General features: G+C 32.8%; 1 protein-coding gene and 1 long non-coding RNA gene across 7 annotated transcripts; both read left to right on the plus strand.

Moving 5' to 3' along the window:
• Window positions 1-1,241: 1,241 nt before the first annotated feature.
• On the plus strand, window positions 1,242-2,209 carry LOC147410248 (uncharacterized). Its single transcript, XR_015175924.1, has 2 exons — window positions 1,242-1,736; window positions 1,834-2,209. It is a non-coding gene; the product is annotated as an uncharacterized LOC147410248 (long non-coding RNA).
• A 6,867-nt stretch (window positions 2,210-9,076) lies between these two features.
• LOC147410249 (uncharacterized protein At1g01500-like) lies at window positions 9,077-21,276 on the plus strand. Of its 6 annotated transcripts, none has more exons than XR_015175944.1 (9): window positions 9,079-9,996; window positions 16,704-16,893; window positions 17,454-17,683; window positions 18,698-18,814; window positions 19,195-19,262; window positions 19,840-19,908; window positions 20,047-20,167; window positions 20,428-20,502; window positions 21,013-21,276. XR_015175944.1 is itself a non-coding variant. In XM_086433147.1 (2 exons), the coding sequence occupies exons 1-2, from the start codon at window positions 9,397-9,399 to the stop codon at window positions 14,255-14,257; spliced, it is 822 nt and encodes a 273-aa protein (XP_086289273.1). In that variant the 5' UTR covers window positions 9,077-9,396; the 3' UTR covers window positions 14,258-14,478. The 6 variants fall into 6 exon arrangements, 1 of the variants encoding a protein (XP_086289273.1); XR_015175947.1 differs by having other exon boundaries at window positions 18,714-18,814; XR_015175945.1 differs by having other exon boundaries at window positions 20,047-20,106; window positions 21,013-21,275.
• The last annotated feature ends 650 nt before the right edge of the window (window positions 21,277-21,926 follow it).

A 21,926-nucleotide genomic window follows, 5' to 3' on the forward strand; every position in this document is an offset into this window, starting at 1 on the left:
AATACAAGGAAAAACTCATTTTTACATCCAAATTAAACAAACATAACCCCTCAATTGAATGCGATTTGCAATGAATTTTAGAAAGCGATGTTGATTAAAACTGAAATAGAAGAATGGATTAACTAAAGTCTCAAAAATTCTTTGACATTATGACTTGAAATAAATGTCAAGAAGTTAAAGCACGCCTAATCCAAAGCTGTTTGTTATCTATATAAAACAAGATTTTTTTATTATTGAACAACTACTATTTTTCCTTATAATAAAAAAATATATAGTTATTTAAATATAAATATATGCATAAGTCTTCGAGGACAAATATAATACCAATTATATGACTTATAAAAAATACTTTCCTTACCAAGTAACGAAAGTTTGGTGCAGTCCAATCCCATCCATGTAGCATCAAAATCATGATTTCCTACTAACTTGATCATGATTGAGGAAGAAAAAATCTTCAATATTGTAAAAAACCAAATAGAAAAGTCCCCCACTTAAATTGAAAATTTATTGAAGTGACAAAGCAAAAGCTAAGAATAGCACTAGAGAGAAATTACGCCCAAAACTCATGATTTAGTGTAATATGTAGGTAAGAACCATGATCTTAGAACTTGTTTCAAATAGTAAATGTGGATCATCCATCACATTGACTTTTTTCGGGATTTAAAACGTCTAGATGATATTTTAAAAATATTACTCGAATTTATGAAAATTTTGTCAAGTTAACTAGTTAGATTGTTTCTTTTTAGAAATAAATAATTATTATTTGTTGATTTAAATATTTGTTACCCATATAAAAGGTTTTTTTATTTATTGAACATCTACTAATCGACTTGATAATAAAAAATGTATATATACTAGAATTCACCCGTCGGTGTATAACTATATAGCAATGGTCTAGCCTTGATTGATTGTCACTATATCTCGTCATTTAAAAACAATTTCTCAAAAAAAAAATTCACCAGAAAATTCATCGATCTATTGCGACAGTCCAAAGTCGGTTGCCGCTAATTCTGATCTATTTCAGACTATATATGAACCCTAAAGGACTGAGGTACCACAATCAACATAGGCCCTCGCCTAACTCTATGAGTAGATCATTTGGTTTGGTTCCCCTTAAAATGATAATTATACGAGCAATGAGTTGACTCCAAACCACCTCACACCCAAGGCGTATTATTGTATCATTCATTTTCCTTGAACTTTAAATTTCTCTAGATATCAAACCAAATTGATGTAAATCAATCAAGCTGAGCCAAGCTAAGCCAAGAAAAAGTTACAGAGCCACTGATTAATTAATTAAATAGTGAAAGAGAAAGAGAAAGCGAAGGCGATAGTACTTATGTGGACAAGATAGCTTTTAAATATCCATCACTCCTTTAAACCTCCCACACCTCTTCATCTCTCCCTCTCTCTCTCACACACACACACACAAAGGAGATGCTTCACAGAACCAGAAGCACCTTCAATTTAGGTGAGGAGAGTCATGAATGTAAGAAAAAAAAGTCCACCATTAGAGACCAAGCCAGCTCAAACAAGAGCTCTGTGGATCCAATACTCGGATTACGAATTCTCATCCAATGTTCGGATTATGAATCAAACATAGTCATCAAACCCACATTTAGATTAATCAAACCCAAAGTTCAGATCCCCATAAAATTTGAAGAATCAAGCTTTCTCAAAGCATGTTATCTTTGCAACAAACGATTGAGCCCTCAAAAGGACGTCTACATGTACAGGTAACAAAAGTTTTAATATTTCAATCTCGAAGAAGATAGAGAATTCTTATAATCTCGAGGAAGATCCAATTGATTGATTGAGTTTTTGTTAATGTAGGGGTGACCAAGGTTTCTGTAGCGTGGAGTGCCGGTGCAGGCAAATTTTCTTGGATGAAATGAAGGAGATAGAAGCATCAACAAAGGAGATGTTAGCATCCTATAGACATTGTCGATCAAATGGTCGGGTCGAATCAGGTCGTAGGAGACGGATTTCTGCAGCAGCTTAAACCCAATATTTCTTTGTTGGAAATTTTGGATTCATAGTCTTGTCTTTAACATGTAATAGAAGTCTTGAGATATAAGGGAATATGAGTGAGTAGTTAAATGTATTATGTTTTGATAAATTTGACTACTTTTAATCTCGGATTATCAAAACACAGGGGTTTATTACATATTACCTACAAATTAATTTGAAAATAAACGACATCCTCGCATATTACCTAAAAGTAGAGGGGTTTTCCAAAACTCCAACAGTCTTTGAGAGCTGACTCCGAAGTAGAAGAGGAAAACCAAATAACCGACCTTGAACTTTAACGAAGGCGACAACAATGGCGATGCGGTAATCGGATTTCTTTCTCAGATCTCTCTCTGATTTGTATTTCTCAACAATCTTTCTTATGGATCTCTTAGAAATTGAAAGTTTTTCACAGAAAAATCAATGTTTTGTAGATAATTTCGTTTTCATGGGTGTTTCGTCTCAAAAACATGAAAATCGAAACAAATTAAAACGAAATGATACTTTAAACCATGGATATGAATATTCATATTCATTGTTGTTAGAAATAGATGACTCCTACACCGATGAATCTTGATCTTGAGGGTGGGAGATCAAGAAGGTAGAACGTCAATCAAGAGCTATGTTACCTGATTCGTGGTTAACTCACCTCTCAAATTTAGGTACGTGGTTCATGGTTCGCTACTCAAGAATGAACCCGATTCGTAGGGGCAGACAAAGACTAAGGACATTTAAAAGTTGAAATAATGAATAGGGTAAAGAAGACGACGAGGTTATTAATAAAAATCAATATTAAAGGGGGTTAGGTTAGTAATTTGAAAATTAGGAGGACATCTCAATATTATCAATGTGCTTAAGGGAACACTATAGTTTAAAACAATGTTGAAATTCGTTGCCAACTGTACCGCACATATTACCATAGATTCTTTTTTGTGAGATGCGAGTGAAAAGCATCTACGGTTATGTGCATGCCACCAAATCATTTTTGTCACCTTTGTGTCTTCGTTGGTGTCATTCCAGCATTTTCCATTATGGAATTTTGATGTCAATAGTAAAAAGTATGAGAGGGTGATTTAGACATGCCCCTCTGTTTTGCTGAATATTTAAAGTATCCCCCTAAATTTTGAAATTGATGACATTCATTCCTATACCTTGTTCTTCTAAATAAGTAATTTGAAAAGTCTTAAATGCCCTCATCTTCAACACCAAATCCAAAATCATGATTTTCCTTTTTAAAATCAATCATTTTTAACCTCTAAATTTAGATAATTTATATCAATTTTTTTTTTTCCATTCTTCAAATCTCATTGCAATATACAATTTTTGAGAAAATATTAAATGATGAAATTTTGGTAGAAAAATCAAGGATTTTAAAAAAGGGGACAAAGTAGAAAATGATGGATGAAGACAAAAAATAAAGTTGAAAATGTTAAAGTTACCAAACAAGTTGAAAAGTTTGAAATTGACTGATTTTCGGAAGAAAAACAAATAAGATCTTTTGGGAAAATAAAAAACAATGGGATTTTGGATAGAAAAATCTAGAGTTTCACATAAATGATTAGTTCTAGGTTGAAACAATCAATTTAAGATGATAGTCAATTAGATATATCATAGAAGTTTGAGAGTTTGAAGATGACTGATTTTGAGGGGAAAAAAATATGAATTTTTGACTATAAGTTGAAGATGACGGCATTTAAGTCTTTCCTACTAGTTTACTTAGAAGATTGAGTCATAAGTTTCAAAGCACAGGGGGTCTCTCTAATTTTACGTAAAATATGGGGCTCACGTCTAAATCATAAATAAAAGAGTCCTGATAATTTGACGGACTTTTGGTAGATGGACTTGACGCACGTGGAAACACATAACTTATTCAAAATATATAAAAAAAGAGAGAGAAAAAAAAAAAGAATTTCTCTATTCATAATTTAAAAAAAAAATAGATATAATCACCTTGTGACATTCAAAATCATGATCCGATGACATGGGATTGTAGATGATAAAATTATATGAACTTTAAATAAAAAAAACTTTAAAAAAAGTTATTTTTCACCATTGAATTTTATTTTTAAATGTGGATACTCGATAGCCGTTCGTTTTAAACATCATAGATCAAGTTCAAAAAACAATTGTTTTTAATTGTTTATTTTTTGAATATGAATATTTTTATGAAATCTAGATGTTTGTATTGTTGGATTGTCAATGTGGGCCCCAGATCCTTTTTATGATTTGAAATTTAAAAAAATAAACATTTGGGCAAAGATCAGGCACGAGAGAGAAATTTTCATATTTTTATTTTTTAATAAGTTATGTGCTTCCATATATTTTTCAATAAATCATTAATATATCCATAACAAGTTATTAGTTTATTTAAAAAAGATCATTAATCTATGTCCTAACTCCTAAAATAATTCATAATAATTATTATACACACACACACACATACATGTATATATATATATGGGGACGGTTCAGCAGCCTTAACATTTGCCAAGTTTGGTGCCAAACATTTTTCAAAATATGGGTTAGAAGCTTTGGAATAAGCTGATTTTTTTGTGAGGGTATCCTCCTTACAAAAAAATCAGCTTATTCCAAAACCTCTAACCCCATCAAAAGTGATTTACAAAAATTGGACGGTCCACAATTCTTCAACTTGTAAACTAGGGTTAGAAGTTTCAAAATGAGCTGATTTTTTTTTAGGATCATCTCTTCACCGTAGAGATCATCCTCACAAAAAGTTAGCCTATTCCAAAACTTCTAACCCCATCAAAAGTGATTTACAAAAAATGTTTAGCACCAAACTTGACAAATTTTAGGGCTGTCGAACCGCTCCCTATATATATATATATATTTTTTTTTTTATTATTATTGTATGAGGGTTCAGTTCTCTGTTTGGTTCGATTCTATATCGGTTTAATTCGAGAACTGAATCAAATTGATCGGTTCTCCATTTTTGTAACCCGGAACTAAACCACAACTTGTTCCAAACTGAATCAAATCACTCTAAAGCTATTGGTTCGGTTCGATTATCTGTTTGAACTTAACCAAGTTGCACCACTATTCGAAACATATAAAATGCAGTGACGAGTTGATATTATATATCAATAGAAAAATGGATTCTTTTCTTTATTTTTCAGTATTGGACTTTTTTTCGAGGTAAAGATAGTTAAATCATCTCATGATGGAATGGCAAATTATTGGGTTGAGCTTGATTGAACGATCTTAAACAAGTAAATGAATTTATGGCTTGTTTCCATTAACCACTTTGGAATTGATTAAAGATGAATCAATTTTGGATAAAATAGTCATTGTTTTCGTTCAGAATGCCCGAGCATGAGTGATGACTTAGGGAGAAATCCTAAGCCATTAAGCAATCTTTCCTTTCCTTCGGTAAGGCAGTCCTAAGCTATCTATCATGATTTCACTAGAGAATTCAACTGAATGTTTCTGTCGTGTTGTCCCTTCCTACGACATGTACGTGGAGTTTGCCTTCCCAAATTTTAGTTAGTCAATCCATGAGAAACTTTCGTTTGTAATACCATACCCCTAGAGAAAGTGGATCATCCAGAGCTGCTTCTTTTAAGAGTTGTCCTAAACCACTCGACGATAGGGGGCATATGTGTTTGATTGCGATCAAACTATGCTCAAATAGTGAATTATGAATGCGATTTGAATATACATATCTTGAATGTAAGATATAATTTCATATTTTTTTATCCTTGTAATTGGAATAAGACCTATACGATAATGGTGATGAAAATTGAAATCTCTACATTCCATCCAAAGTTTTTTCTCTTTCATAGAGTATCCCCATATGTATGGTTTTTTCTATGGTTAAAAATTATATAAATTAAAAATAAATAAATTACTTCGACTTGTGGTGCAATATGGATGATTATTGTCAAGATAATTAATTTATACTAACACAATTTAATTAATCTAATCGACAATCATGTATTTTACGATTAAGAAGCAATTGCCTCTTATACAAATCATGTGTTAATTGGCTATAAATAAGGCACAACATGAAAAAAGCTCATATTTGACAGTCCAAGGCCTTCAAATTTCATAAAAGTCAATGGACCATGACGTCAAAATTTTCATTATCAAATCTTTTTTTTTTTTTTTTAATGGTTCGAAACTATCAAATGAATGGAGGATGAAAGAAATTCAACACCTCTAAGCCATCAGATTGGGGAGCATCAAAATTTCAATGGCCTTGGGTTGTCTAAATTCAATTTCTAAAATTCATGGGCCTTGGCCTGTTGAATTTTCTTGTTGAGATTTTCAGTTTTCTCATAGTGAGGGATGTCCTATTATCATGAATTCCCGCATTTATTTGAGTGATCCACAACGACGAAAATGTCTCTTTTTCTCACCCCAATATCGATGAGAAAAGAAACACAAAGTTCTCAAATTTTGTTGAGTAGTAGTTCGAGTAAGTCTTGAATGAACATCTCAAAAGGTTGATGCAAATAAACAAAATTTTGTTCTATTTCTCTGAGCTATATACCCTCGTTTCATTCTGGTCATTGAATCAAATGAAAGACTATGTTTAGATTGAGAGAAGTGGAGAGAAGAGAAATGCATCAAGAGAAGAGAAGAGAAATTCAATTTCTCTCCATCATGTTTGGATTGAGAGGAGAAAACTTGGGACAACCTTGAAATTTTAGAATATCTTAAAAGAGATTTAGAGGTAGAGATGGGATTATAAAATATTTTAAAAGGATTTCTTTCCTCTTGTTTACATTTTTGGAGAGAAAGAAAATTCATCTTTTCTTCTCTCCAATTCTTTTTTCATCTCTCCCCACTTAATAATCCAAACAAGAGAAATGGAGAGAAACTCTTTTATCTTCTCTTCTCTCCATTTCTCTCAATCCAAACACAGTGTAAATGTTGATTTGTTTTCTTTCGTAAAAAGGTTTAAAAAAAAAAAAAAAAAAAAAAAAAAATCAGAGCCCATGGGCCCAAAATTTATGGGCCTGAGTAGCATGTTTCTTATCATATTGTGGGCTTAACATAAGCCCAAAGCCCATGTTTTTCTGGGTTGAGTGGAACGGGTTCGCAGGCCATCATCTCACAATTGTCTTGGGTTGTGGGTGGTTCGGGCGGATCAGGTATCCAAAACGGCGGTTTTTATGTGCTCTGATTCGCTGACGGTTGCATCTGCCATGACAGCCCTTCTTTCCTACGTGTCGCAACGAATTCTGTGCCAAACACGTGAGACGTGTGCTGCCTCAGACAGCAAAACGTGGATGAAACTTTTCATGGCCAAACGTGATATCCACGTGCCATCGGCACGTGGCACTTTTCTGCTAACGCAGTGAGGGTGGAGATGAAGAGGTGGAGTAAGGAGTATAAAAGGAAAATTAGACTAGGCCCACAACTTCACATCAAATCTTCTTTATATTCATTCGTTCTCAATCGTTGATTGAAACAAATCTCGACAAGATTAATAATTAACGGAGATGGTGTTGGGTGTATAAAATTTGTTACAAGCCTTAGGTGTACTATTGTAAAACTTGTTGGTGTATTTGTGCCCGACACTGTGGTGCCAAACGGCTGTTGTGCAGAGCAAATGGCGTCAGGGATTCTCAATACCGAGTAATCCTTTGCAGTTTATCGAAATCTATATTTCCTTAAATACCCTTATATTTATTATATTTTACAAACGACTTCTTTCTTTATTAAAAACCCCTCACATTGGAGAAACTTTGAGAATTCCATATGTTTTAAAAGTGATGACATGCCCCTTGAACTCAGTTTTCTATGGAAAACTAATAGAAAATGACTTGAATACCCTAGTCTTCAATATTTATCTAAAGTCCTTGATTTTCTTTCCTCAAAATCAGTTATTTTCAAACCTTCTTTTTTTTCACCAACAACCTGAGCATTGTATGTACTTCAATCCTCAAGGTAAGATTAAAATTTTGGGTGAAAGAATTAATTTTTTTGGTTGAAGATTTAATATGAGGTTGAAAATAGTGGATTGAAGATAGGGTTAAATAAAGAAAAATGTTGAAGTAACATTGAAATCGACATTGTTTCAAGCATTGCTAACGTGGATGTGTCTATAAAACCATAAACGCTTTTCATCGATATGCGAGTGAGAAACATCTATGCTCTATGCATACCAATGTTACTCGAGCACAAATCTTAAATAAATTAAAAGGGTGCATTACAAAGGTTGAAGAGCTTGAAAATGAAAGATTTTGTAATAAATAAATAAAATAAAGAATTTTTAGGTTGGAGGTTGAAGAAGAGGGCATTTGGGTTATTTAGAATTAGTCAAAATAGAAAACTACATGTCAGGGATGGCATGAGTGTTGTAGTTTGTGGAACTTGATAGTACACTTCAATAAGGGGGTATTGTAAATCAAGCCACACTTTCATGCATGCACATAATTTCACCAATATTATGTAAAATCCTAGATTTCTTGGGGTATTTATATTTCTCGTTTTTGGTAGAAAAAATGTTACATGTAATTACGAGTTTTTTCTCTTTTTAATAGAATCGGTGTGATCTGTGGACGTATCTCAATCTTGGGAGAATCACATAAAATCTTTGTGGGATTGCATCTTGTATTTATTTTTCGATTCGTTTTCTTCTTTTGATTGTATCTGTTTTCTTAACAATGAGATGAGTTTAAAAATTCTAGGTACCTCAAATATTTCACCAAAACATTGAGGGTTATGTCTAAATCACCATTGGTTTTTTCCTTGTTCTCAATCTTCTTTGCATCTTTGTATTTTTACTACTTACATCCCTACATTATGTTACAAGTCTGAATTGTTTTTCTTTATTTTCAAAAAAATTTGTTACCCCATTTAACCTTTTACACAAATTACTTGGGATCTCGTACACCTTGAAGTTAAATAGTTACCTTACTGTTCTTTTCTTTTAGATGACTTTTCCTTTTACTGAAGAGTTCACAACTTTGGTAGGCAATAAAGGGATTTTATTTATTTCACAAGATACAACGATGTCTTACTGATTAGTCTTGTTTTAAAGGATACTAATAAAGTACCTTTTCTAAGTAAAAGACATCCTCAGTTTTGGAATTTTGTGGCAGCTATTAAATTATTTGGATCTTCTCAGCGTATCCCCTTCAAGCTCTACTTCATGTGCAAATTCAATGTCTAATACAGGAAATATTCCCCTCTTCCATCCACTTTACTTCTCATAGCTTCAAAAGACCCTCAAGAGCTTCTTCACAATCTTTCCATTTTCAGAAAATTTCTTAGCCACATAGATGAATAAATCTTTCTCAAATTCCAAACCCTTCCATTTTTAGTATATTTTCATTAAAACAGTCATTTTCACTCACATATTTCTAAACCCATATCCCATTTTACCCAAATTTCTTGTGAAACCATCTTTTTTTAGGCATGGAAGTTGAGAATCAAACACTAGACCCCTTAAGATCGAATTTCAAAGCTATCAACCATCACAAACCTTACAAAATCTCAAGAGAAATAACCTTTGAATTCAAGGTTATATACATGAGAATCATTAGCTCATCATACATACAAAGCTGCATGAATCTCATCTTCCCACCAAGAGATCTCCACTCAAGTTTACAAATAAATGGTTTGAAGATCAACCCGAGTGAGAAAATATCAAGGCCTCTAAACAAACATAGAGCAGATGCATTGATGTCTGAATCTGTCTATGTGAACACAGATAGAATCAAATTCAATGGCTTTTGTCTTCCTTTTGAGGTTCAAATTCAAGGCTCATTTGTTCTTGTTTCAGGGATTTTGAGAAGAAAGAGAAGTGGGTTTAGTGGTGCTAAGGATGATTACATGTGGGTCATGGAATGCAAGGAAGGTGGTATTAGAGATATTAATGGTGAATTAGTGGATGTTTGTTTTGCTGGAAGAAGTTTAGGGAAACCTCTTTTACTAAATGGGGTGGTGGAGTTGAAGAAAAGGAAAGTGTTGGATTGGATTCCGGAAGGTGATGAAGAAGTCAGAGATAACTCCAAGGTGAGAATGCCATTAATGCTTCATTTTGATAGCTTCTATTGCCACACCAACTTTTGCTAACGCCACCCCAATTCATATGGAACTCACCCAAGAATTTGAACAGATCTTGGCGAGGCGTTATCAAAAGTTGGTGTGGCAATAGAAGCTATCCTCTAATTTATTATTTCAATCTATTTGAGTTTTCTATAAAATATAAATTGGCTTTAATTTTTGTCCTGGTAGAATTTATAGTAGACTAGTGCATTAATATGTATTTATTGGATTCACTTTACTATTTTTATTTATGAGATATTCTACTAATACACCAATTTTTCACTTATGACTCACCAAATTATATGTAGGCAAACATTTACTATGAAAATGATTAATGTGTTATAAGTGAAAGTTGGTGTGTCAATAGAATCTCTCATATATTTCTTATTCATGTTTGATTTTTGGACCGTCTGATTAAACATTTCTTTTTGGAGGTATTTAGAACCCGTTTGAAAGCATACATACACACACACACACACAAAAGTAACATTTTGACTTTTGAAAGTTAAAAAGTTAAAAAGTATGTTTAGATTCATTATAGAAAATTACTTTTAAAAAGTAAAAAAAATCTTATTTTTAAAAAGTAAAATGAAATTATTTTCTATTTTCTAAAAGTTACTTCTTCTAAAACTACTTTCTACTTTCTATCTAAACGGACTCTTAGTTTGGATTCTAGAATCCAATTTTATATTTTGATGTTATATTCGGTTCTGAATATAAAAGCAATGAATTGACTTGAAGAAAATGTAGGACCCATTTCTTACGATTTTCAAATGTTTTGCATTTAAACTTTTGAATTTAAGTTATGACTAATGATAAATCGACACAACAAAACATACTCGGTCTGTACATGGATGATGTGGCAAGGGCACAAAACTGTTGATCTTTTTCCGGTGTGTCCCGAAGAATAAGATTTATGGTTTTGTGCCCTGGCCATGTCAGTCGCGTGCATACTGCATATGTTTTGTCTCATATATTTATCATGGCTCTTTAAGTATTTAGCATTATAAATTTGGAAACAACGTCCATGAAATTATCATTAGAACAACAAAAATGTCTTATCTCAAAGATTTGGGGTTGACTAAAGAAATCACGTTCCTTTATTCCACTCTATATAAAGCTAAGTCTTTTCTTATTGAGTCTAGATTCATATTTGCTTTTGTAGAAATCTGATTTTATCGAGAATCCTTGAATGAATATTACATGAACTATGATAGGATATTTATAGGGATTATATCAATCAAGATAAGGAAACTAACCTAGCATAAATATTCTAATTTATTATAACTTCCTAATATAGAATATCCTAATTGATATTGTTACATAGGTTATTCTCCAACACTACCTTCCTTTTGAGATAAGATACATTGATACGGTATAATGTATCTCATGTATCATAATATGATGCATCATATTATCTTACACCCTCTTGCAATTGTATGGTCTTTTGAAGAAAGAGTATGTAATTGGTTTTAATTGAATAACCCCTCTTGATCTCATGAAATATTTGATGATGGATAGTCGCAAACGTCCGATGAAGTTTTGTGGTGGTCATCGCATGTCTGTGAAGTCCACCATTATCGCTTCCCACTCATTTTTGAGTTTGTCGGAGTTGGTGGCCTATAGATCAGGTTTGTCATGATCTCCCATAAGCATACAAATAAGGATTATGTGATTGAAATACAAGAACTTTTATTAGAGATTTTAGATAAAATAAAAATTTAGATCGCAGGCATTAACTTGTAAATAAGGAGATTTGTAGAAACATTAGAGAAATGTAGGGTTTTTATTGAAAAAAAAAAAAAACTAAATACTAATAAAGGGAACAAAATGATTTAAGTTCGGCATAATGTTGTCGTCATCGTTGAAGAACAACACTCCAAAATCGATGCACTCAATGGAGTTTGAGCTCTGATACTATATAGAAATCTGATTTTATTGAGAATTCTTGAATGAATATTACATGAACCTAATAGGATATTTATAGGAATTACATCAACAAAGATAAGAAAAGTAGCCTACCATAAATATACTACTTTATTAGAACTTCATAATGTAGAATATCCTAATTAATATTACTATATATATTATTCTCGAACACCACCTTCCTTTTGAGATGAGATACATTGATATGATATAATGTATCATAATATAAAACATCATACTATCTTACAACTTTCACTATCTCAATTCAATTTCTTTTATAGGTATTCTTCTTTTTCTTTCAAGACATTCGATTTGAATATTTCTCTTAATTGGCCAAAAGCAGCTCAATTGATTTTGTCTCATTTTATTAATTATCTATTCGAGTTATTACATTTTCTAGAATATGTATGTTTTTAATTTTTATTTTTCCTAGTTTTTCACTTACCCATCTTAACACCCTGATCTCTATTACGCTTAATTTATTAATATGCTGCTTATTTATTATCTAATGTCCAACTTAATAAACCATAATTGATCTTACTATCATCTTATAAAATTTTCTATCGAGTGAAATTGGTACTTGTCCGTCACATTACTATCCCAAGTGCACTTTTAATGTAAACTTTTTTTCTCTGATTCTTTGGGTAATGTCTTCCTTAATCTCTCCATCCTTATGTATAATAAAATCCAAGATAACAAAATTGGTTGCTGTGGGTATTTCTAGACAATTGTTTTAACTAGACATTCCTCTTCTTGTATGTTAATAATACATTTATACTCCACATAAACCTGGTCTTTGTTCTTCTTATGCTAAAGCCCTTTGATTATTAACATTTCTCTCGGTAATTCTAGTTTTATGTTTATTCTCTCTAATCTCATCAATTAATACTTTGTTATCCAAAAATAATATACATCGAGATATGTGCTCTTGAATGTTAGTAATTTAATATATATATTTAATCAATTTTAAAAAATAGTGTCACCAAACGAGATAATATTTTCTGAAAATCAATTTCATAATCTATTTATTATATATGTATCATTAGGAAGAGGCATTTCCTATGGGTTCAAGGTAATACATCTTCTTTCTTATATTAAACCCACTCTTGCCCTTTTTAGAAAGTAATGATGATTAATCCATAGAGCAAATCATTTTCTTAGAAAATGACTCATTTCAGAAATGAATATCTCCTAAAAGATTTTCTAATATTTTTCTACATGAGTTAAAATGTTGGGCCCCAAAAACCTTTGGGGAACAATCCATGAAATTTCTTCCATCTCTAAGTGGACCTATATGTTAAAATCAAGCTGAAAAATATTTCTATTATTGTCTTGCATTCAGGTGTCCATGGGCCCAAAAAGTGTGAAACATGAAATGTATATTTATCTAGTTATTTATTTTTTTTGGAGTTTTAGGGAATATGACAGAATTATTCTTGGGCAAAATTTCCATACATTGTCATCCCACTTAAAAAAGTAAGTCGTTTTTTCTTAGAGAATATGTGCATGTTAGAGAGAGGGATGGGATCCATGTAGTTGTTTATAGGGTTAGGTTCAAGAGAGACATTTTCCTTAATTAATAAAGATTTTAAACCTTACTAAGGGTCGTTTTGCTCAAATGGATTGCCATATTTGTAATCCAACACCACAGCCCTCTAAATTTCATCTAAAAACTCATATAAAAAAATTCAAACTTTCGAAAATGGATGGCTACTGAACTTCTACCTAACTCCTAAATTTAAAATTAATAAAAAAAAATATTTTTTGAATTTAGAATTTTTTCAAAGTTCATAGAATTGTGTCCTCTACAACCCTGAAGGATCAGATCATGATTTCAAATAGATGATCCCAAGAACCCTTAGTAAGGGTTTCACCCATAGTATCTCAGTGAGGCTAGTCGAACACTAGGTTCAATGGGTCCTACCAGTGACATCTTGGGATTGATAAATGAATCTGATCAAATTATTGTAACATCTGATCCATCACACTCCCAGGGTGTAATCTTTGATGAATTATGGTGTTGTTGATTTACATTTCAAGTGTTATATGAATTATAATCTTAATTTATTCTCTTTTGTAGAAGGGGGAGAAGGGCATTGAAGAATTGGAACCCAAATTCAATAGTCCCAATGAAGAAGACATGACTCTTGAAGAGGAAGAAGAACTATCATGGTTCACTTCAGGTGTGAGGGTAGGGATAGGGTTAGGTTTAGGCATGAGCTTGGGAGTTGGAGTAGGGTTAGGGTTAATTATAAGGACTTACAAAGCTACTTCTGAAGCTTTTAGGAGATTTAAGGTGTAGTTAGTTGTGCATGTCATGGGCAACATCTTAAAGAATCATGACACATGTTTTGTGTATGTAGATTTGCTTCTTAGATTAACTACTAATTTTGGTTTCAATAACCCATTTTATATTAATAAACCCTACAAATCATTTTTTTTCTAAAATAATTAAAATTTTATATTCAAATAATTAATTATCTAAGTACTGTTGATTGCAATTAAAATTGATTTTAATCGCATTACTCGAGTGGCATGTGCAAATGCATGTTTTACAAAAATTACAATTTATAATTATTTTAAATATATATTTGAATATTATATAATTTGAAATAGAGAGCTTCTATTGCAACAACAAATTTTGCTAACGCCACCCCCAATGTGTGCTGATTCTTTGATGATTTACATATAATTGAGGTGGCGTTAGCAAAATTTGGCGTGGCAATATAATCTCTATGGAAAAAATTTACTAAAGTGTTTGACAAAATAAAAGGTTATATTTTGTAATTTAGAAAACAATTTAAATGAGACAATAGAGAGAACTTACATTGTATTTGGATTGAGAGAATTGGAGAGAAGAGAAGAGAAAATAAATGAGTTTATCTCCATTTCTCCTATTTGAATTGTTTAGTGGGGGGAGAAGAGAAAATAATTGAAGAGAAGAGAGAGACAAAAAAATTGTGAGTTTTCTTTCTCTCCAAAGTGGAGAGAAGGGGGGAGAAATAGAGAAAAACTCTTTTAAAATATTTTATAATGCCAACTCTGCCCCTAGATCTCCTTTAAGGTATTTTAAAATTTAAAAGTTGTCCTAAGTTTTCTCTTGTCAAGCCAAACATGGTAGAGAGAAATTGAGTTTCTCTTCTCTTCTCTTCTCTTAATGAGTTTCTCTTCTCTCCACTTCTCTCAATCCAAACATAGCTTTAAGGTGTAAATGTGGGGGTCTTCCAAATTTTGTTGCCCAACCACAATTAGACCAAGAGGGGTCCAACTAATAAGGATCCATGGGATCATAGTACGCCCAAGATCCACTCGTACCCTTACTTGCGGTTGCTTGTCTCAGACAAGCTTTACACTATTATATTCGGATTGAGATAGTTGGAGAGAAGAAAAAATATGCAAGTTTCTCTCAATTTCTCTTGTTTTGATCCTTGTTATCAAATTCAGAATAAGACAAAAGTTTGATACATGAAAAATTCAAGTTCTATTCGATTTTGGATTGCAAAAACCTAGTAAAAAATTCGATAAATGAAAAATATGCGGTATATGTTTCATACGTGTATTATCCGTCTCATTTCAAAAAGTCGAAAACAAAAAATTCAGTGATATGATAGTGATGTTAATAGTGACAGTGATGAGGAAATTGATGATGTTAATGGTAATGGTGAAGGTGATGATATAGTGGTGATGGTAATAATGATGGTGGTGACAATGAGATTATTGTTCTATTGGTTTATAAAAGAAGATCAAAATCTAGGGACAAATCATCAATTTGAAAAATTAAGGTGTAATCTCAAATAAATGTAGAAAGTCATGTCATTATTTTTTTTACAGATAAAATGAACATTTGTCACGTAAAAATGTGGATTCCTCCAAAATTTTGAAACATGATCACTTTCAGTCGACTTGTGTTACACGTTAGAACTTACAAATTTACACGTTGCAACATAAAACAAGTTACAATAGCATCTTCTTCTGTTTTTTCCACCAAGTTTAATTAAAATTCGTAAAAAAAAAATGCATTTTATTCTTTTATAACTCAAAATGCGTGAATTATTCAGAATAGTTCAATAATCCGGAGAAATAATACTTGAGAGTTACTAATTGCTATACCAACTTTTTGGTGATATGCACAGGAATTGGTGTGGCATTAGTAGAGTCACCTAACAATTTGAATGTACCATCACAGTAGAGAAAGAATCATCACCCCTTTTTTTTTGAGTTTTTTTTTCTTTGAAGTGATGCACCCTAATTCTCTAAACAGCCATTCTTGATGTTTATGGCTCTGGAATATGTATATTAATCGAATGTCTTCTTCATTTAACCAGATCTTGAAGAAGATCTTGAAGGAATCTCAAAAGTTTTAGATTCTCAAGCTCTTGAAGGTGATTTTTAAGGATAGTTACTGCTGACCAAGTTGCATCTATAGTTAATCCTAAGCATAAAACCCCACTACTACTGTTCTCTCGATCGAACCACCCGATCTCAAATGTCATGACCTTTGCAAGCATCGTCTCTCTAACACCTCTTGTTGAGTTTTCTTATCTCCTCTTCGATTATTTAAGGAAACAAACAGAGAGAACAACACCCATGTTGAAAGAAGATGCTATCTGTCCAAGCTCACAGTAGACAAAGAACTTTAACATGTTACTCCATTTTTTTCTTTTCTTTCATTATCCATGAACAGACAGCAAAATAAGCCCCCTCTCTTATCCTTTATTTTCTCTATTTTTTTCTTTTGTTTGTTGTAGGAACTTCACGTGGTGGTCAGAGGCGCCTTGGACATGTTGCAGGCAGTAGGTTGGAATACTTGGACCTAGTGCTTTAGGTAGGAGTATTCCATTGTAGCCAATGATTGCCGACATGCTACTGAGAGAAGAGATTTGGGATGTCGTATTGGTTATCACCTACACTTGAGCAACACAATCCTCGATACACAAGGTTGCATTTTGATGAGAAGTTATTATATTTCTCCAACTTGATCTCTACTTTAGTATTTACTATCTTAATATTCTATGTTTATTGAATTTTAATTGGGAATTGGCCCCTTTGCTGTTTGTTGTGACAATTGTATGTCTTAACCACAGAAATGGAGGAATTCACTAAAAGCCACACAAAACATTTACAAATTAAAAATTAAAAATCAAGATGTGATGGAAAAATCAGGGCGATCCAGACGATATGGAAGGAAAAGTTATCCAGTTTGAATCACGAAACACACATGAATCATCTCTGGGTCCTCGGCAATACTGAGATGGATGCACATACACGCACACACACACAATAGGGAAAATATAGAGGGGTACATGTGGTCTGTTTAGTGATTATTGCCTAATAATTCTGCATTACAGTTTGGGCACACTTATCTGCTAATTCATGTCCCTAGTCTTGCTTTGCATTTTTTTCATGTTGCCCAAATTATCTATGGGTTTCTGTCATTTTGTTTTTGCTAATTGTTGGTTGTTCTTATTTTAAAGAGTTCAATTCACTACTGCATGCAGGTTTACTCTGGTCTTCATTCTCATGTTGGCATTTCAAACCATATTGCTGATGATTTTTCATGGACCCTTCTTAAATGTATCCGTGGTGACCAAAATGTTTGTTCTGCACTGATGGCTGAATGCAATTCAAAATTGGTTGTTGCTCTTGGTATTATGGAGGAATGCTTTCTCCCAATGTTGGAAACAAAAACAGGCATAGACATGATACCACATATCTTATACAATTGGGGGTGCGTATTTCCTCAGTATTATTATTTGTCCATTTCTTTAATTTGTTTGACAATGTGCATGTCAACAACAAAATTCGATTGTTCCATTTTCCTTTATTGTTTAAATCATCATTATTATTATTATGATTAAAATCTGAGATCACAAGATTTTCTGAAGTTATTATTTGATAGTTTATATATTTATCAAACAGAAAATCTAGTAATTTATATATGTACCATATATGGAGCTATATCTAAGATCAAAGGCTTTATTTAAAGCAGATGATGTGTAACTATTTGCTTATAAATTCTCTTCAGTTAAAAATACGACTGTTTCTTGGGTATGTTTGATTGCATGGAAAGTCACTTTCCATGGAATTTGAAATCCATGGAAAATTAGTTGTGGAAAATAAGTAGGGTTGAAAAATCAAATTCCATTATTTGATTTCACTTGGATAAAATCATGGAAAAATATGAGAAAAAAGAAGAAGAGGAGAAGGAGGAAGAAGATGAGAGGAGGGGGAGAGGAAGAAGAAGATGACGAGGAAGAGGGAGGGGGGAGGATGTGGCGATGAAGGCGGTGGCGGAGACGGTGGCAGCGGTGACGATGGCGGCGACGAAGGTAAGTGAGGAAGATGGGGGGAGAACATGGTGGTGGTGATGGTGGTGGCAGAGGAGGTGAGGGAAGGAGAAGAAGAAAAAGAAGAAGAGAGAGAGAGAGAGAAGGTGGTCGGAGACGGAGTCGACGACGACGGCGAGGTTAGTGTAATGGTGGTGGTGGTAGGGAAGAATTGAGGATGAAAAATATGGGTCGATTTCATTTTCCCACCCATATGGGTGGGAAAGTGAAATCCATGATTTAGTGGACTTTTTGAATGGGGTGGAAAATGAATTTTCATTTCCATGTGCAATCAAACACTTGAAAAATATCATTTTCCATGGAAATTGATTTTCCACCCTATTTTCCATGTGCAATCAAACATACCCTTAGTAGAATTTTTGTAATCATTGCTTGTCTACCTTTTATATTTTCAGCATTTCCTAAAGACAGGAACTTGCAAATTTGGAGCAGCATGTAAATATCATCACCCACAAGACAGGCATGATGCAGGGCTGGTCCTACTGAACATTTTGGATCTACCGATGCGTTAGGTGCTTGCTTTTCTTTGATTTCCATTCTGAGACCTTGTTTTGTGTTGAAAGAGCACTCTAACCTGCTGTAGTTTGGTTATTGGGATCCTCAAATTTCTTAAAAGTGCATTGTGCTAATTAGAACGTAAACTTAAATTGAGGGTGTTGCTTAAGTCAAGTTTTAGGTTGGAATATATTGCATGCAGATCTTTGAAGATCTTTATAAACTACAACCTCTACTTTTAGCAGTCCTAATGTCTCCTTGTGGATTTCCATGTTAATGTTCAACTATGAAGTTAAATGCTTTCCACTTAGTGGATTGTTATTTAGTTGGTTTAATGCAAAATATTATGTCAAATAGCAATATTCTTTGGCAATCTGATCATATTTCTCCTTCACAGTGCTGATGTATCGAGGGAAAACACAGAAGTTGTATTTGCAGCTTGTGATGCTGCTCATGGAAGATGGGGTAAGGTCCTTAGTGTTCATGCTCTTCTTTACCTGAAGTTAAAATTGCAAGAGTTTTTACGCATATACAACATCACTCAGGATTTTATAACAGCTACTGAAGGTATTGCTTGTTCATTGATGAGCATTTTGATCACTCAATGTTTTTTTTTTTTTTTTTTTGTTTTAACTTTGTCATACATACATGCATACATAAATATATATATATATATATGCTGAACTAAATTTATATAAGTAGATTGGTGGAAGGCTGGGCTATAGTATAGGGGGAACATTGCAGTCACATTCCAAAGCCTTCATTGATTTCCAACATGAATCTCAGGTTTGTCAGTTGTTTAATAATGCTCTCAATGTTTTTCAGTTCATGTAAGAGCTTTGCTTGCTGCTGTTGTGTTGTAACAACTTGATTGGGTATTGTAGATGACAAAAATTAAGGCAGTTCAGTTCATTATGCTTACTTCAGTTCTTTCTCTTACATATTTTGTCAAATAATTAGGAATTAAGCTTGGTTGCTGGTTTTTACCCTGAGTTTTTTCTCGAACCCTTATATGGTGGTCTAATTTTGTTTGATATTATAGGCAACTGAAATGGAGATGAAAGATAAGAAGAAAGGAAGAGAGGGAGAGGGGGACATAGAAAAAGTGAAAGTAAGTGTTCTTTCCAATCCCCAATTTCAAGTTTGAAACTCTATAAATGTCCTCAATGGGCTATAGAAACAAGTTTGAAATTCTAGGATTGAACTCTCCAATATAAATTTAAAGTTGACTGTTTTTTCCCTGTTGTAGGGATAGCAAATGCAATAGACTTAGCCGATCGGTTTTTGCCAAAACTTCAGGCTTTGAGTTGTGAGTTCACCATCCTCTAGTTGGATCAATTTCGGATGAAATTGCATTTATTGACAATCTGGTACAATGCATTCTACAATCTGTTTCTTGCAATTTGTGCTTTAATCATTGAAAATGGAATTTTTTTTTTTGCTTTTGTTTCATCCCCCATCCTTTGGGTGTTCAAGAAGTCTGCTGATGCAGGTGTTTTTTAAAGAAAATTAATGAGCTTTAATAGGATAACACATTTGCATTGTGCATTCTCTCAATTTATAGATATATTGCTTTGCACTATCAGAATTATTCTGATTTATTCTTTTGCTCTCTTCATTATGGTGGTAGGCAAGCCTATGGTTGTAACTTTTCAAGCTTATTCTAAAGATCAAATCCTTAAGGATTCTTCAACAAAGGCTTGTGGTAGGTCCTAGTGCCTCATCTTTTTTGTCTTTCAGCTATTTTTGTATTTCACTTTAATTTGAGCTATAAATTTTCATTTATATTTCATGATTTGTAAGCTTTTACCATTTTCAACAGTAAGTCAGTGACTGTTATAGGATGATTGTTTTCATCAAGTAATTACATCACCTAGTGTTGTAAAAACAGTCAAACACCTAGGTTAACTCAGGATTTTGACCTTGGTGGGTGAAGTATTGACTTTGATGCCAACGAAACATTACTGTTATAATAATCTCCTTAAGCCTTAGTTTAAAGTCTACATTTTTAGGTTTTATAACTTAGGAATCTATCAATAAATATATATTTTTATAGTATTACTTTATTTTTATTTTTTTTTACTATTTCCAACTCTGCTTATGTAGTTTATTGTACACTACATGGTCAGTTTCATAGTTACTACAATTTCATGGTGTTTTAGGTTTTTTTTTTCCTGACATTGTTGCCGTGTTTTCTTTTCTTAATGTTTCTAAGCCCAAACGTTTCCCAATGAGTAGATCTAGTTATGGGCGTAAGGGACAAGCAATTCTATTGCTAACCAATGGTGAAGTACTTGGAAATGACAGCCTTAGTGGCAGTGGATCTCCAAATGAGGGATAATTGCAGTATATTTGTAGTATTATGCGACATTTTGTAATTTTGATGGTGAAGTACTTGGTAATTTTGTAAATTATCATTGCTTGTAATTCTTTTTGTGTATAAATGAATGTGATAGAGAACCTTAATGTTCTTTATTTGTGTCTATTTCAACCACGAGTAATAGGGGGGTGGCATAAAAAAATTTAAAATTAATTTATTTAAAAAAGTTTAGATATCGATTTTTGACCACTTTAGATATCGATTTGTAACCGATGTCTAAAGTCTCAGACTTAGGACATCAGTCTTATAGACATTGGATTTTAAATCGATGTCTAAGGTGAGATATATATATATATATATATATATATATATATATATGGGAGTGGTTCGGCAGCCTTAAAGTTTGCCAAGTTTGGTGCCAAACATTTTTTGTAAATCACTTTTGATGGGGTTAGAAGTTTTGGAATAGGCTGATTTTTTGTGAGAATGATCTCTACGATGAAGAGATCATCCTCTCAAAAAATTAGTTCATTTTGAAACTTCTAACCCTAGTTTACAAGTTGAAGAATCGTGGACCATCCTATTTTTGTAAATCACTTTTGATGGGGTTAGAAGTTTTAGAATAGGCTGATTTTTGGTGAGGATGATCTCCTCAGCGTAAAGATCATCCTCACAAAAAATCAGCTCATTCCAAAGCTTCTAACGCATATTTTGAAAAATGTTTGGCACCAAACTTGGCAAACTTTAGGGCTGTTGAACCGTCCCCTATATATATATAGGGAAATGTTCAACAACAAACATTTTGGCAA

Source organism: Akebia trifoliata, chromosome 1 (genome assembly GCF_017979445.1).
Source record: "Akebia trifoliata isolate Shusen 1 chromosome 1, ASM1797944v1, whole genome shotgun sequence".
Classification (NCBI taxonomy): Eukaryota; Viridiplantae; Streptophyta; class Magnoliopsida; order Ranunculales; family Lardizabalaceae; genus Akebia; species Akebia trifoliata.

What these genes read in the sequence shown, in the direction of transcription:
- LOC147410249 (XM_086433147.1), top strand. Translation starts at nt 9,397, where the DNA reads ATGGAAGTTGAGAATCAAACACTAGACCCCTTAAGATCGAATTTCAAA. An exon ending in AAGTCAGAGATAACTCCAAG is followed by an intron (nt 9,997 to 14,035) that starts GTGAGAATGCCA and finishes TCTCTTTTGTAG; the next exon opens with AAGGGGGAGAAGGGCATTGA.